The sequence below is a fragment of the Melospiza georgiana genome, chromosome 1, assembly GCF_028018845.1.
Source record: "Melospiza georgiana isolate bMelGeo1 chromosome 1, bMelGeo1.pri, whole genome shotgun sequence".
NCBI lineage: Eukaryota > Metazoa > Chordata > Aves > Passeriformes > Passerellidae > Melospiza > Melospiza georgiana.
In genome coordinates this window covers 7,033,243-7,050,229 of record NC_080430.1, presented here as the reverse complement: position 1 = coordinate 7,050,229, position 16,987 = coordinate 7,033,243, and the positions used below count along the sequence as shown (strand labels likewise).

Genomic DNA, 16,987 nt, shown 5'->3' with positions numbered 1-16,987 from the left:
CATGACCCCCACTCATCAGTGTGTGCAAGAGGTGAGATAAGAGAGGAGCACCTCCCCTGTGAAGGCAGGGGAAAACTGGGGCTGTTCAGCCTGGAGAACAGAAGGTTCTGTGGAGTCCTCATTGTAACCTTCCTGTATCTGAAGGAACCCTACAGAGAAGCTGGAGACGGACTCACCAGGAACTGTAGTGACAGGATAAGGATTAATGAGTACAAATTGAAAGAGGGAAGAGTAAGTTTAGACATTAAGAAAAAATTCTTTACCGTGAGGTTTGTAAGACACTGAAACCGGTTGGCCAGGCAAGCTGTGGATGCCCCATCCCTGGAAGCATTCAAGGCCACGTTGAACAGGGCCTTGAGTAACCTGGTCTAGTGGGAAGTGTCCCTGCCCATGACACCAGGAGCTGGGACTAGATGATCTTTAAGGTCCCTTCCAGCCCCCTAACATTCTCTGATTCCATGATCATTACTTCAAAACCTGATTATGAATGTTAAAGCCTGGATGATACAAAGCTAATCAGTAAAATGGCACCAGTGGCAAAGAAGATGTCACCCTTGGGCATCTCAGGACACCACACATCTCTACTGGCTGGCACTCAGGTGGATGGGCTGCAGTACAAACTGGTTTTGCATCATGACTTCCACAATTTATTTTGAGCAGTCAGTGAAGCACAGGAAGGCCCAGGAGGGTAACATTCCCAAGGAGTCTCTCACCCAGCTCACTGTTGTCATCCACCAGGATGATTTCGTGCAGGAGGTGGGCGGGGGTGCGGTCCAGGACGCTGTGCACCGTGCGCAGCAGGGCCGAGAGCGCCTCGTTGTAGAAACAAATCACAACGCTGGCAGAGGGCAGATCAGCAGGGTAGGACTTCTCTCTGCACCTGCAAACAGCAACAGAGTCTTTGGCACTGTTTACAGAGGGGATTCCACAGGGCTGGGTCACTGCTGAAACTTCCTAAACAACAAGCAAACATTAAATGTGTAGGAGGAACCTCTAACGGGAACATAATGAGCTACGGGAGGGCTCAGCAGAGTAAATTATTTTCCACATAACATAGACTCAAAGTTAACTCTGCTGCTTGTTAGGAAACAGAGGATGCCATGCACTGGGGTGGGAATAAGAATCAGAGATCCTCAAGACAGAGAACAGAAGATAGTGAAGGCTTGTTTCAGTCTACTACCCTCAGGTAGCTCAGACAGTTCAAATATGAGGCCCACAAAAATACCACAGCTTTATTGGCCAGCTGCTGGAGACAGCTGGATAGCCCAGAAAACCTCCACTGGGGCTAAATACCTATTTACACAACCAGCACTGGGATTCAGAGGGCAGATTAAGACACTTAAGTCTAGTCACTGCTGTCAGTGCAGTCTAAATAGTGTTCAGCTCACCCTAAGGCTGTCAAGTGTGTTTTGTCAGCTGAAGAGCTCTGCATGCTTCATTAACTCCACTGACTGGATCTCTGCTAATTTTAATAAAAGCAGAGACAACTGACTAACAAGCAGTTATCTAAGCATCTTAATCTGCAAGATGAATCCCACTCCAAAAAAAAATCATTCTTTCTTCTCCTTTTCAAAGCTCGTCCTTACTTCTAATAAGGCCAACTATCACAGATTAATGCCATATGAAGGTGCCAGGCATAGGGGGATCCAATAAAAACAAGAAATTATAAATGAAAACCCAGAAGTATAGAAGAAAAGCTTTCATTTACTTAGAATGAGCTCAATTCTGGGAAAAAACAATCAGCAAGTACATTTCATTACATTCACCCATACCAGAGAAACCACTAGAAAATTTATGCATAAATTTTATTTATTTTTCAGTGTTTGGAGTTTTCATTGTTGTTACAGAGGTGAGTTGTTCCCCCCCTATATGCACCAGGTAGAATATAGAAAAATATCTATTCTTTAATGGAAAATATTCAGAGCAGTGCACAACCTATCATATACCTTCAGCAGCTGATCAAAAAAAAATTACATCTCCAGAAATAATATTCAGTCAAAAAAGACAAAAAAGACCCAAGAATAGAAATCCTAACATCAAGCACTCCTGGTAAATAGCTGGAAAATCACCTTCAACATGGGGATGGAACAGTGTATGACAGAAATACCAAAATACCAAAAATCTTAAATACTGCACCAGGTGTAACAAGTCATTGAGCATATGAAACTACACCTGTTCTCTCCAAAAATCAGCACCTACTTTGGATCTCTTGTATCAGGCACCTCCCTGTGGTATCCCAGTCGATTGCTGATAAGCATATTAAAAGCATGCTTCTGATAGCCCAAGTCTCTCACTTCCTGATCTTCTTCATTAAAAATCATTCCTGCAAAAGAAACATGCCAAGATCAGCTAAAGGGCTCAAAAACATCATTTGAAAGAAATCAAGGATTGAAACCTTTAACTTCTTCTAAAACCCGTTATGCTCTTAAAAATCCCTCTGGTTTTGCAAAGTGTGTTTGTGCAACTATTTCTGCTCCCTGTCACAAAAAGGCAGGACTTATGAGCCCTTGCAGCTGTAATAAAATTAAATCCTTCTCCAAAGACTGCTGGCTCCATTGTGTTTATTGCCTCCCTTCACTCATGGCCTCTAATTCTTAGCACCACCTAAAACCAACATCAAACAAGCAACAGAGGGCAGACTTTGGCATGCAATGAATTAGCATCTATCCCTACAGATGACAGGTATGAAATGGGATTTTTGAGTGAGGAAATACATTTTAAATGGTAGAAAAATCCTCACAATAGCAGCTCCCATTTCATGCAGTTCTGAAGTCATGGTAATAAAAATAGTTACACAAGAACTGTAAACTTTTGTTTATCTCACCTGGGACTTTGACAGCAAGTAAAACACCAGCAGAGCCGCTGTTTATTGATTATTTTAGCAGAACTGGAAACTGTTACTAAGCATGGCAGAAGTAACTGTTGGTATTGGGACACTGCTATAAGCCAAGATGAAACTTTCAATGCCATCCTGCCTGCCTTGACTCAGTGCCATGGGCTTCTCTCACTGAGCCATTCACCAGTGTGAACAGAACCAAAACATTGTGGCACTTCACACAACTCCATGAGGGACAGACAGCTGGTGTCTGCCACCACCTGTGCCTCCAGCCACTTCTGCAACAATTCAGGTAGCAGAGTGATTCTTTTTTATTGTCTCTGTTCAGCTGGCTGCACAGAATGAGATGCCTGTCACCTCTTCAGTTATTATCAAACTACACAAGCAATTTTACTGAAATTTCAGTACAAGAAGTGAGCAAGGATCATGTACATTATCTCCTTTCACCCTGCCCATCATCTCCATATCATTCAAAATCTGCAGAGAATAATTAACAAGAGGGTTCCTCATTCACATGATACTTCCAGGAAAATATGTTTCATACATTCTCAGACTAATTCAGATTGAAAGGGACACCTGGTCTATGTCCTTCCCAAAAGCAGGTCCAGCTAAATGAGGTTGCTCTGAACCAGTGCAGTTAAGTTTTGAAAGCCTTCAGTATCTCCAAAGATGGAGATTCTACAAACTCTTATTTCCCTGTTTGAGCATTTGACACCATCACACTGAAAATAACTGAAATGCCCTCACTCCAATTTCTTGTTTTGATCCCATGCACTCTGGAAGGAGTCTGCCTCCATCCTCCCTGCAGCCTCCTGTTCAGCTGCTGCTGACAGCAAGAAAATCTCACCCCTCAGCCTTCTCTGAGGCAGAATAAATTCAATGCTCTCAGCCTGGCTCCACACCTCATGTTCTCCAGTTTTCACCAGCTATGCAAAAGCCAGCTGAGCTCAAGCCTGGAGAAAATGAATTGAGTTAAACACAAAAGAGAAGTAATTTTAAAAGTTTGAAATGGAACAAAAAAAGCTTCAAAACAATAATACATCTGGGCCTTTGGAGCACAGCTGTGACTCAATGACAAAGTCCACCCACAGGTGCCAGGTGACCTTCAGGAGGGAATTCCATCCACATTCCCACATTTACATTTACCACCCTGTGAATTCTGGTCTCGAGTTCAGCAATGGCAATGCAGCTGCACTGTCCAACAGCTCAAGAGTAAATGCCCTGACATTTGAGCAGGACAAGGTGGGAAGTGCTGGGCAGTGATATCTGTGAGATAAAGGGGACACACCCACACAGTGGCCTGTGACTGGCTGTGCTGCTCAGGGCTGAGTGCTCCCTCTGTGCATGAGCTGCACTGAGCTCTGTTTACAGTGGCACTGTCACTCCCCCAGCCCCAGCAGCCTAAAGGGGTCACTCAGTCTCCTAATGAACCACATCCACTCCAAGAAATCCATCCATCCATCCATCCATCCATGAAATGTCTCCATCTGGTCAGTTCAGGCACCCAGCTCCATTATTCTGGCATAATCAGTGGCACCTTAAAATGTGGTCACCTTAAAATATTTTGTTCACGCCAAGCATGAATTTAAAACACATCCCAAATGTTTCATTCTACAATCCATCCACAGCCAACCATTAACTACATTTTTCTGATCTTATGAATATATTCAAGGAGTGCTAATAGTTTTAAAACCTTCTCATGAAGAACAGTATCCAATGCATGCAAAAGACCTGAATGACTCCAGTTCAAACAGCAGAGAGAAGCCCTTGGGAAACAAGAGGCTTGCAATCAAAACCTCATTTTAGGCTTTACTTCAGCAGTGTTATGTGGCTCTCACAGATTAATGAAAAAAGAAAAGACAAACTGACCTACCAGATGACAGTTTGATTTTGACCATCATACACCACATTTCACTTTATTTTTTGCTTTTGTGTTTATCACTGTCCTACTCTAGACAGACTTCAGGAAACCCTTTCCTACAACACCTCGTCTTAAGAGCTGTCTCCTGATGATTCCTGTAGAATTTATCCTGGCACTGTAATTCATTCCCCTTGGCTTTCACCAACCAAAGCAGTCACTTGGTTTGGAGATCAAAGGACTTCTCAGTTAAAAAGCTCCATTTCTTTCCTGGCCCAGACTGAATAGTTGGAAAGAAATGGCCACCTTTGGACTGGCCTTCACCTCACTTGGCACTCAGGCTTTTTGCAGTGAACTGAAAAACACTTGTGATGCCACAGGGCAACATGAACTGCCATTTTTCTGACATTCATTCTAATGCCCAACTCAGAAAGTGAAGTTTGGTAAAGTTCTATAAACCCACAAAGCTTGTGATTCACCATTTGTCCACAGTCATGACAGAGGACTTGACTGAGATCTGAGCATTAAACCCTGGCTATGAAGGTTCATTTCTGTGTTCTATTTCCCAAAGCAGCAGCAGAAGCCAATACCCCAACACTTTGCCACGACATTTCTGCCTGCAGACTCAAACCAAGATTTCAGCCAACACACAATGTGCCTGTTTGCACATTTAACCCAGCAGTGAATATGCTGTAAGCACCAGAATGCACAAAGCATTTCATTTTGGAGCACAAAACAAAACCACCTCATTGCTGAAACATGCTCCAGTGAAACATACAGACCTTTGCTGGTACAAAGCAAGCAGGATTTGGCTCTAACCACTGTCATCTCAGTCTTGCATTGGGAGTTTGTCCCACATGCATTTCTTGTAGATTAAGTTATACTCCAAGCACATTCTCCAAATCAACAGGTCCTCTTCATTGTTCATTGATACCAAGCTATTTTTAATTACTGCATGTAAGTACAGTTTCTCTGTAGCTAACTAAGGCTTATGTATTTGAGCCCAATTAAAACAGGAGTAAGATGTGAAACAAGCACACACTGAACTTTCCAAAAGCAAGATTTAGTTCATTTAGATTTAGGCAGACCCTGCTGTAACCCAGCCTTCATCAGAACTTACACAGCATAAATGTAAATGTTAGAGTGTATTTTGGGTTAAGCACTGTGGAATAAATTTCAAGTAATTCCTAATGAAGAGAGCCACGAGTACCACCTGCATTTTAACAAACAAAATTTCTTCATTATACACTTTCTCCTGAGATAGTGTTCTGTAAAAAAAAAAAAAAATCTCATTTCTCCTGTTGTTTTACTAAGTTTGTCACCAACACTAAAAAACACTTACCCATTTCAGGAGAGAATTCTATCTCCCCCTTAACTGGATCCTGGATATGATTTCCCAAAGAGTTCCCTATCTTATTCTCTTTCTGCTGCAATTCAGGTACATGAACTGGCCCCCGTGTAAAACGGGGGTAGAATTTTTTTGGGAATGGCCTCTGAGGTTCCAGCCCCTTGATGGGCACATTCTTGAAGGATTGGTTCTCTTCACTGAAGTTGAAATAAACAAAGAGCAGAAGTGTCCAGGTCACGGATGTGAAGAGGCACCCATAGCAGAAATAGCGAAGTGTGACACTTCCCATTGTAGCCTCAGCATCCTTGAGGGCCCATTCTCAATTACCTGCAAACAGTGAAAACACACATTTTGAGAGTGCTGCCTGTTACCTTATGCATTGCAAAATACATTCAATAGGTGACTCCTCCATTAAATGATTTTTAGAGCTTAAACTTCAGGCACAGACCTTAAAAGAAGTAAATCCCTTTTAACTCTCCATTCATAAAGTAAACATGCCCAGTTTTCACATTTAATGTGGATACCACTGCTTTAAAATATGGAGCAAACAATCACTAAGAGCCCAGTGACACACCACAATTAAAGTTTAAAATTATTAATTTCCCTCAGAATAGTTATATAATTATATCTGATCCATAACAGTATACTTCCAGTACTCCTGCCTTGAAATAAACATATAACTAAATATACACAGGGAATTGATTCTTTATGGAATTGTTTTGGCTGGAAAGGACATCTGGAGGTCACTTTTTCCAAGCCCCTTGCTCAAGCAGGGCCACTCTGAGCCAGTTGCCCAAGAGCAGGTCCACAGCTATCCATTTTCATAACTCAGATCCAATCCCAAAGCATAGAATGAGAGACCACAGATTCAAAAAAGCCACATGGTTCAGTTCTTCTTGCCCCAAATTTAAGAACAGCCCTCATGAATGTCCCAGGAGTTCCAGAAAACATGGGATGCAACTGAACAACACACAGCACCATGACAGTCACATTTATAGATAATCTTCTCCACAGAAAGAAGACAGATAAGACAGGAAAAGAAGGAAAAGCTCTAAGGTAATTTACTGTGATCCCCCAGGCCTCTGCAGACTCCAGAAAAGCTTTCATATTCCAGCCCATCTAGAGCCAGAAGGAAGCAACCCAGACTGCATTTTTACTTCAGACATCCATAAGATAATTTTCCCCAAAGCTATCCTGCATAAGCAAAACTGTGAAGTGAAGCAAATGAAGCTGGTGAAAGTATTTTACTTATAGGCCAGGAGAACTGGGTAAACTTTCTGGAGTTCCCCAAATCTAAAAACTGTTCAGCATCCTTCCCCCACCCTGCAAAAGAAACCAAACAAAACCAACCAAAACAAAACCTCCAAACAATACACAAAAAAACCCCCCCACACTAACAAAAAAAACCCCACATGCCTTAAAAAACATATAGATCAGTTCCTCAAACTTTGGGGGAAAATGTTGACTCAAAGAACTTGAATTCTTTCATCACTACCTAACCAAAACAAAGTCTTTGCACAGTAACAAAAAGTCAGGAAATAATTTAATCACCTTTTAATTAGCAAAACTTTCACTTTAAATAAACAAATATTGGGATAGGAGTCAATCATTTATGCTGATGCATTTTTCAAACTACTCAAAAAGTCAGAAACTACCAGAAGCTTTCAGGTCAATCTGGCAAAGAACAAACCAGAACATTTATGAGTACAAACAAATTATTCCTTCTCAATATGGGAAACTATAAAACAAAGATGTGAAACAAGCACACACTGAACCTTCCAAAAGCAAGATTTAGTTCATCAAGGGCAGACCCTGCTGTAACCCAGAAGCTGTTAATGATCCCAAAGAACATTATAAAGACACCATTTACTTTGGCAATGCAATTCTGAGTCCTTAGTGATTTGCATCCAAAAAGAATATATGGCAAAATTCAGGCTTACATTTTCCAGACAGCAGCAGGACATCATCTCCCAAGAATAAAATATCCACAGAGCGAAGTAAAAAAACCAAAACCCAACCTCCTCAAAAATTATTTACCCATTGTTCTTACCATGTCAAACTCCCTCACTTCTGCAAGGCAACAATCCACAGAGCAGCTTAAAAAGGAGCTTAAAAAGGTCTTAGAGAGGGTTTAAATCCCAGGCTGAGCCTGTGCATACAGATGAACTGCACTCTGTGTTGGAGAGAGAGCCTGTTTCACTGTCACACAGAAATCTCACTGCAAGGCCATTAAATTAGGCAGGCATCAAACTCTCTGGGGCAGAAATGATAGAAGAAAATCCTCATTTTTGCTAGCAGAATATGTTTCCCAGTTAGAGAAGTACAGATGACCAATCCCCAGTGCCTCATGCCCTGTGCTAACCCAACCACTCCAGGGTGAGCCTTGGCTCAGAACAAGCATGTGAGGCTGCAGAGGAGCAAGAGCAGACAAACACTTGTATCCTCTCATTACAAGAATTCTTCCTGCTCAGCACTCTGCAGACAATTAATGCTACTCCATAAAAGAGGATCTGGGTCCTTGCCAGGTTCTTTTTGCATGGCCACCAGAAGGTCATCTGCAGGAAGATTTGTCCAAGCCCAACAGAGTGCTCCTCAAAAAGTGCTGGAGGTGTTTTTCCATTCACTATGGTAACACAGATGGACAATCCTAACATGCACTGACACTTGGGAACAGAACTGTCCTAGCAAGATAAAAATTACTGTAACAGAGAAGGAACCTTCTCATTTCAGAGTTGTTTAAGGATACATCTACACTGCAGCTTGCACAGAAAAAACAATCTATTCTATCTCTGGTAACAGAAGACAGGCACACAGAGCAGAATTCCTCATGGATTAAATATTTCCATAGTTCCGTGCACCTCTTTCACAGCTCAGAGCTACACCTGCTGCTGTGGCACTTCCAGCCATGACAAGGTTAAAGTGTGCTGTGACTGCCACTCAGATTAAAGAGGAGGGGATAAATTACTGATCACCAGAGTGAGGACACTGCTGTACATTCCTTCCATCTCTAGCCAGGCTAAAACTCATGCTTGGCTACTGCTACAAAAGCAACCAATGCAAACCAAAGCTAAATAAACCAAGTTTTTTTCCCACCTGATCTTTGCTAGATCTGCTCCACCTTCTTTTCCTCTCCTTCACTATTCTGGGATTTTGTAAAATGATAAAGATGTTGAAATACTGCATTTAAATCAAATGACAGAATCTCCACAATGCTCAGCCTGTGCCCGTTCAGTACCTTGCTATTCAACCAAGACATTTGGTAATTTATTTGGCAGGAAAATACAGACTCACTATGCAGAACATTCTGAGGGCAGAACAGAAAAAAAAAGTTAATCCTGTGTATGAAAAGCACATTGAGGCTTATTGGTTTACTTTATTCACCAACACATATGTATTTACACAAATCCTTTGGATTTCAACCACTTCCACCATTTAAGCAGAGTCACAATCTGTGTCAGAGCTGCACACTCCAGTTTTAGACAGTTTTATGTTGATTGCCTTCTTACAGATGTGCTTTAGGCCAGAGGAGGTTTCCAAGTCTTCAGCCATGTCAGTCCTGCTTGGGACCTGCCCTGAGGAAGCAAGAGAACCTTTGCAGCCCTACACTTCCATGCATACAAAGCACAACCACACAAATGTATCTCTGTCCCTCCTCAACATACAAGAACATACAGATAAGAATCCCTCCACTCATTTCAGTGTGCAACAAGAAATAATCACTTTGAAAAGTGCAGAGGGAGGAGAGGAGATGGCAGCTGGGCACAAGGACACAGGAGGAAACACTGAGTTCACAGAGCCTGACACCCAACCCTTGATTCTTACCTCAGCCATCTCCCTATCCAGGCACTCCTTCCATGCAGACACAGTGAATAAAAGCCTTACTCTGTCCAGGTTCCTTTCCTCTCCAGTGCTGTGAAGGAAAGAGATTCCTTCTTCTAGGAAACACATTTTGCCAATTTACCCAGCAACTGCCTCAGCCTATGGATGGTCATAATACCTTGATGAGTGTCTAAAACATCCATCCTCTCCCAGTTGGTTTCTCCAAGGAGGATTTTGAAACTTAAGCAAAGCCAAACCCTTCTTTACTTCTTCCTCATTTTTTTGTTCCCCTTAAATAGAGACAATCTGTTCCTGAGTACAGGAGATGCAAAGGACATGCCTTTCAAATCCAAAGCATTAGGATCTTTCTCAGTCCTGATATATGTTGCATGAAAAATCAGATTATATGTATCTTTAACTCAATAGCTTAAAGCTCTGCTAATGCAAGCACAGCTGGCAGGTTTGAACAGTTAGATAGAAACAAGTGAAATTTTAAAAAAAAGCAGAACTGCAGAATTCAGAGATAACCAACAGGCTCATAAGTATAATTTTCACTTATGCAATACTGCAACAATGAGTCCAGTCACCAATAAATTGCTATTTGGACAGTACAGTTAAAACCCCTTTCTATTTATTTCTTCAAGTTCAAGCAAAAATACTAAATGCCACAAAAGAATAATCCATTATTTAAACATAGCAAGAAGAATTGTTTCACAGCACAGTTCCTCACAAATTTTCCTGGAAAGAGATTAGACTTGAGGGTCTATCATGCATCTCCCCTTCACTTCTGAAAAGCAGTACAGCTGCCAAAAGTAAAAAAATCACCTCAAACAATTCTTGTTTCCAAAAACTCAAGTAGTAAAGAACATCCAGAATAAACAGAAGGCATTTCCTTTCCCTTGGTAAGATAGGAGCTTCATGAGCAAGTAATAAATGTTAACACCTTGAAGTATTTTACAGGCATTCATTCCCATGCCCTAGAGAGGCATGGAGTTCATGGCTGTTCACTCAGGAATCCAGAGACACTTCAGCACAACAAACACAAATCATCCAAGGGGGCAGCATCTCCTGCATCAGGAAATTACAATCCAGATTGGGGGTCAAGACAGGAAAAACATATCTTAGAAGCTGCCTCCATCAGCTCAGAAGAGACCCAGACTGAAAGGAACAGTATTCTGAGAATTTCTAACCAAATATTCAGCTTTCAGTGTCTCTCTTGTTGCTCTATTTTGACTACCATATATTTATTGCATGAGTTTTCCTTGGAACTGAGTTTGCAGACCCACATACCACAAGTGCCAGTAAAACACTGCTCTCTAATTTCCACAAATTCCAGTACAGAATTCTCAGTTCCTTGCACAAGTAGTAAATAATTGATTTTTTTAAAGAGAATTATAAAGGTTAAATATTAATGACTCAGTAAAAGTCTCTTAAATTCACTCAATCCCCAAACTGAAAAACTCTCCAGGAGCCCACCCGCCAGAGCTGAGCTGCAGCACTCACTGTGCAATAGGCTTTTCATGTCACAGCAGCTCCTTTTGGCAGCCTCACAGCACCACCATGACATTCACTCCATACATCAAGCCCAGGAATATTTACATTCATTTAATGACTGGCCCAAAGGCACAACTGTGTTCCCCCCACAGCCCAGGAGGGTTTGTTGGTAGTAACCTGTGCAGCTCTCAGGAACACTGGCTCAATGTGTTGGCCTTGGATATTTTTAAAGGAAGCACAAAATGTCAACCACAATCCACAATATTTTGACTTAAAGAGCAATATTTGCTACAGACTCTATGACCTGCCACTGCTTAAGCACTGACATCTGCTTGGATTAACCTCAGCAGTTTAGTAAACACACCGTGTGAGGGGATATTTCATAACTGTGCCAGAACTCATGTTTGTCACAGGTCAAACAGAGGATCAGACTAACCTCAGGATTTTTGAAATAGGAGTAAAAATTATTTGAGAAAACCTTAAAGTCTACTTGTAGTTTTTTCCAAGAATAGCTTTTCTTAAAAAAAAAAACCAAAAAAACAGGAAAAGACAGATACTCAACTCATACTACTCAGGTCCCCTGCAAGACTACCTGTGTATTTTGGAACTACACTGAGGCAAGGAACAGATGCATATAATCCTCATTTTTAAGGAGCACTCTACCAAAAAATTTTTAAAAAATCATTAAACTACTTTATGTTTCTACAGAGTATTAGGATATTTTGCTGCATGACTTTCTATAGATGCTTCTAATTTTTACTTTCTTATTCTTTGGGTAGAGTAGAACACAAGAATATAAACCAACAGGAATATAAACCAACACTACTCATGAATGCAACTTTGCTCTTTTAATAGCCTTCATCCTTCCTACTTTTCTCGGCCTCCAAGATGTTATAGCTACCCATGAACTGGCTTTCCAATTTACTGGCTGAATCATTATCAAACAACATTAAAATCATTATCAAACAACATTAACAGTGCAATGAACAGAGGCCAGATTAGGAGGAATTAGTACTGCAATAAAACACACTCATCACACAAACAGAAATGCCATTCACATACCTTCTGCACTTGCAAAATAAAATTTTTTTTCTGGGCAACCTTTCCATTAGAATCTCTCTGTTCAGGGAAAGTCACAGTTAATAGACCAGCAGGATGGGAAAGGGACACCTCAGGCAGCTTTTGCTTCAGATCCATCACACATCCCTAGGAGCAACATTCAGCCACAGCAAAAGCAATAGACATAAAATAAAAGTGTTTCATGTGCCCCAGAATCTAAGCACCAAGCTAATTTAACTCCTTTAAAAACCTTCCTACAGGACTGATTTATCACTAAATTGGATCTACCTACCAGTTTGTTTTTAATTAAAAGCCACCATTAATTTTTGACCTTACAGAGGGATGGCTGATTGCACTTTATGAATTAAGTGGCTTTTTTTTGACAGGTGAAGATGGGCTGGGCCTCCAGGAACCTAAATCATTCAGCAGGGACAAATGCCAAGCCCTGCACCTGGGACAGACAAACTGTGGCTGCTGGCACAGCCTGAGGAACAGCTCTGCAGCCAAGGACAGCCAAGGCTGAGCCAGAGCACAGCCCTGCAGCAAGGGGAGTCAGGGATGGGCCCACAGGAGCAGCTGAGCCAGGGTGCCATTCCACACTCCCTGTGGCCACAGGCAGGGACTGCCAGTACAAGGCAGACATCAGGAACCCGGAGTGAGGTCAGGAAAAGGACACTGGGATGGAACACTTGCCCTGTGAGAGCTGGGGATGCTGGATTCCTTCAGCCTGCAGAAGAGACAGCTTTGGCATGAGAGCTAAAACAGCAGCCTGATGTTACCAAGAAAAGAGACCCTGGCTGTTTAGTGAGGTGCAAGGTAGGAGAAAGAAAGAACTAAAAAAGACTGATGTTAAATCATGTTAATGTTCAGTCACACCAATACTCATCCACAGAGATATCCTGTGGACCACAGGCTGTCCTCTTGCATAAGAGCACTGTTCCCATTCATTTTAATGAGATGACACATTAAGATCTATTTTTAATTAGCCTCAGCAAGTCCCTTCTAAATTCAACTTTCAAAGCTTTGAGAGCCAACAGTTTAGTCATTTCAGCACAGATATACAAATCCATGTCATACCACCTAAAATAAATCCTCCTGGAATGAATACAAAATCTTGAGCAACACTTTTCAGATAATCTTAAAATACCAATAATATTCATTATATTTTAAAGATACAGAAAGGCACATAGATTAGTTGCATGAATTGTTAAAATCTATGAAACCATACTCCAAGTATATGAAGTCTGAAAAGCTTTAAGTGTTTTAGGACAAATTTAAAAATTCATCTTGTTAAGTCTTTATGTTCTCAGCCCTCACTATTTTTCCAGTGTCAAATGACTCACTCATATATTGATTTGTATTTCAGTTTTTGGGCTTTAACCAGAGATGTCTAAATATTGCATAGCATCATTTCCAAACCTGTGAGCTATACATTGAAATGCCTCCTCTAGGAACATAAATTTGCTTATCAAGGATTTTCTCAACTCCAGTAAAAAAGCTTTACTTAGCAGGCTGCCATTCCAGAGTGTATGCAAACACTTTGGCTTTTTTATAATAAAAATGTGAAATTCCTCCTTTAAGTTTATATAACTTGCATTTCAAAAAAAAAAAAAAAAGCACCCTTAAAGAAAATGTTCAAGTATCTTCTGCAGTAACATCTTCCACTTCTTGTCAACAATAAAACATATTGGCTTTTTCCTTAATTGATAAAGGATTCCTTTCTCCCCACATATTGCTCCACTCCATGAAGTGAGAGTATTTCACGAGGGCTCTAATTTAAGGATAAAATTTTAATGGACAAAACAGTTACAAGTTTTGGAAAGAAAAACTTTTTAAAGTCAGCATCTCATGTTAACAAACAGCTGAAAAGAACACCAGGTTTAGTTACAACCAGTGGTACAACATTGCATCAACAAAAGTAACATAATAGTGCAGCCTGATTAGAGAAAACAAGAACTATTGGATTAGAAATACAAGCTTACCAAAATCCTGGCTCTCAGTTCTGGGTAAGTAAATGCTATACAGTACACAGTTTCATGCTGCTGCAGTGTCCTCATTCCCCTCAAAAAAAGCTTTTTATTTCCCAAAGCACAGTTATAAGAAAGAAATTCTTACCTATCCCCCTACAAACGCTCAGGCTGCTGGGCTGGATGTTCCTTTAAGCCATCTGGCTCACAAATACATGGCATGCCATTCCCAGAGTCCTAAAAATACCTTCAGCCTTTCTTGCTGCTGACAAATACTTTCTTCTAATTCAAACAGCAAGATTTTATTTTCATCAATAAAACCAGCTCTGAAAGAAGCCACAAGGTCTCCAAAGAAAGCTGCAATGCATTTTGTAATACAGCCCCTTCCTTCTTCACAGAGCTTAGAAAAACAGCAAGGTTAAACACCCCACAAGTTGTTCTTCACAGCATCTCTCTCACATTAAAGATCCATGCATCTAAATATTAGTTTAACAACCCTTCAGCACAATGTACAAATGCAGAATGTAAGAGAGCTTACAAGGTCAACTACACGCAAATAAGCTGCTTAATACCTTTTCTAAATGTTTAAAATCTGCTTAGCCGTTCCTCACATTTTACGTCTGCAAAGCTCACCAAAATAACAACAAAAATTGTTCACGCAAAACTATTGGATTATGACACTTCTAGAGGAAGAGCTGAAGTGAAGAACCCTCACCTTTTTGCAGAAGAGGCGGCACTGAAGCAGAGCAAGGTTAGCAGGGAGAGCACACTCGGTGTGCTCGCTCCCGGGAGCAGTGAGCGAGCAGGAAGTTACCGCTGTGCGCTGCCGGTCCCGCCGGGGATGGGAGACAAGCGCGGGGCTCTCCAGGAACACAGCCCGCCTTGGATGGGCTGAGGACACCCATGCTGCACATCCTCATCTGGCTGCATTCACTGCCCCAAAATCGTCCATATATTTCTCTTTTTCTAATTATTTCCCACATCTCTTTTGTTATGTTTTTTTTTTTAGCTGATGCATGATCCATATCAATCCACAGCTTTGGCAATATACACATGGTCATTTTCCTGCCACTCACATCATCAATCAGGAACATTCTCCCTCATGACTAGAGCACAGTAATGCTAGAGAAAATGATCATTAAGCTGTATAAAAACTCCTTTAGTCCTCATTTTCCAAATCCCTAGGTACTTCATTAGACTCCCACATTTTGACATAAATTTTCTAGGCATATTTTCTGTTCATTTTCCGAAATTTTCATCAGTCTTTTTTTAATTTTTTCCAGTCTTTTACTAGGAAAGTGAAAACACATTTTCTAATTCTTAAAAAAAAATACCCAAAAAAATATTCAGGCCTCATTTGTGCAACCCTCCTGGAAAAAAAAAAAAAAAAAGGTGGCAGCAAATTGTCAACCAAATAGACCTCTCTGAAGGACTTTTGAGTGGGACAGTGGTAAAAAGTGGGGTTGACCAGTGTGTTTTAAACCTGTGACTGCTCATCATGGAAATTCCACATGGCACAGGTTCTGCAGCAGCTCCCAGAAGACATTGACAATCCACTTGTGCAGAACTCGGACTGGTATCAACAGCTGGATACAAAAATACACAAAAGACATCTGCCAACTCCCTGGGAACTTCCAGAGACTCCACCTGAACATGTATCAAAGGCAAAATGGCTGCAATTATGTTACTATTTGTATTAGAGAGCTGGAAACTGTCTTAATGAAATTGTTGCATTGCACCTTATCTGTGGGATCTCAGCACCTCAGGACTGATGTGCAGAGTGACCGAGACCACCCTTGGGGGGCTCGGGAGTCCTGGAATGTTGCCAGAAGTGTCTGGTGGCTGGACTTTGATCCTGCACAGGAGACAACACCTGTATGAGGATGGGAGGATTTCACTGGGTGAATGGTGAAGGGATGGGTTAATTAGAGTGTGAGACACAGGGTTTAGGATTTCTGTACAGGGGGGTCTAAAGAAGTAAAATGGAGGAATTGGGGCGTGTCCTGTCCTTCTTCTTCTTCTTCTTCTTGGCCTCCATCTTCTGTGGTGATGTTGGCACTTTGGGATTGGTTATTACTAAAAGTGCACTGGTCAATAAGGGTAAAAGGTATTGGGGAAAATTGATAAATATTGTATACGTAATTTCGAGTATAAAGATAGGTGACCGCCCCGGGGGCTCTCAGTGTGCTCATGGCTGGCTGCTGTGCAGACTCTGTCGGGCTGAGAGAAAATCTTTTAGATAAACAATTAATAAACACCGAGACCGAGAAAAGATCTGAAGCCTCTTCTCATCCTTTGGAGCGCGGGCTGTCCAAAGCCACCTAAACAGCTGAAAAACTGACACTTATCCTGCAGCCTCAGATCTCAGAATTCCTGGACTCCTGCGCCTACTCCCCACAAATCATACAAGTCTACTTCATTTCTATTTCTGCACAGCTTTCCTTTTCAATAGCAGAAATTTACATAAAAGTACTTGGTTCAGTCAGACAGGAATCAAACATCTTTATGGAGCCTGAGTAAGTGATATAAGCAAAAGGATTTATTTGTGTAAAAAAACCCAAACAAGAAAAACTAAACACAAACAAACAAAATATAAATAATTGATG

General features: G+C 41.2%; 1 protein-coding gene across 2 annotated transcripts in view; it reads right to left on the bottom strand.

Moving 5' to 3' along the window:
• Positions 1 to 16,987, bottom strand: part of GALNT11 (polypeptide N-acetylgalactosaminyltransferase 11) — a 50,937-nt gene that overhangs the window by 28,292 nt on the left and 5,658 nt on the right. The window contains exons 1-4 of one of the 2 annotated variants that reach the window (XM_058045141.1): positions 15,097 to 15,195; positions 6,037 to 6,369; positions 2,200 to 2,323; positions 714 to 880 (exon numbers count right to left, since the gene is read on the bottom strand). In XM_058045141.1, coding sequence (XP_057901124.1) covers positions 714 to 880; positions 2,200 to 2,323; positions 6,037 to 6,331 — 586 coding nt within the window. In that variant the 5' untranslated portion in view covers positions 6,332 to 6,369; positions 15,097 to 15,195. Of the gene's footprint in view, positions 1 to 713; positions 881 to 2,199; positions 2,324 to 6,036; positions 6,370 to 15,096; positions 15,196 to 16,987 lie in introns of those variants that run through there. The other variant, XM_058045132.1, reaches the window with a different exon arrangement.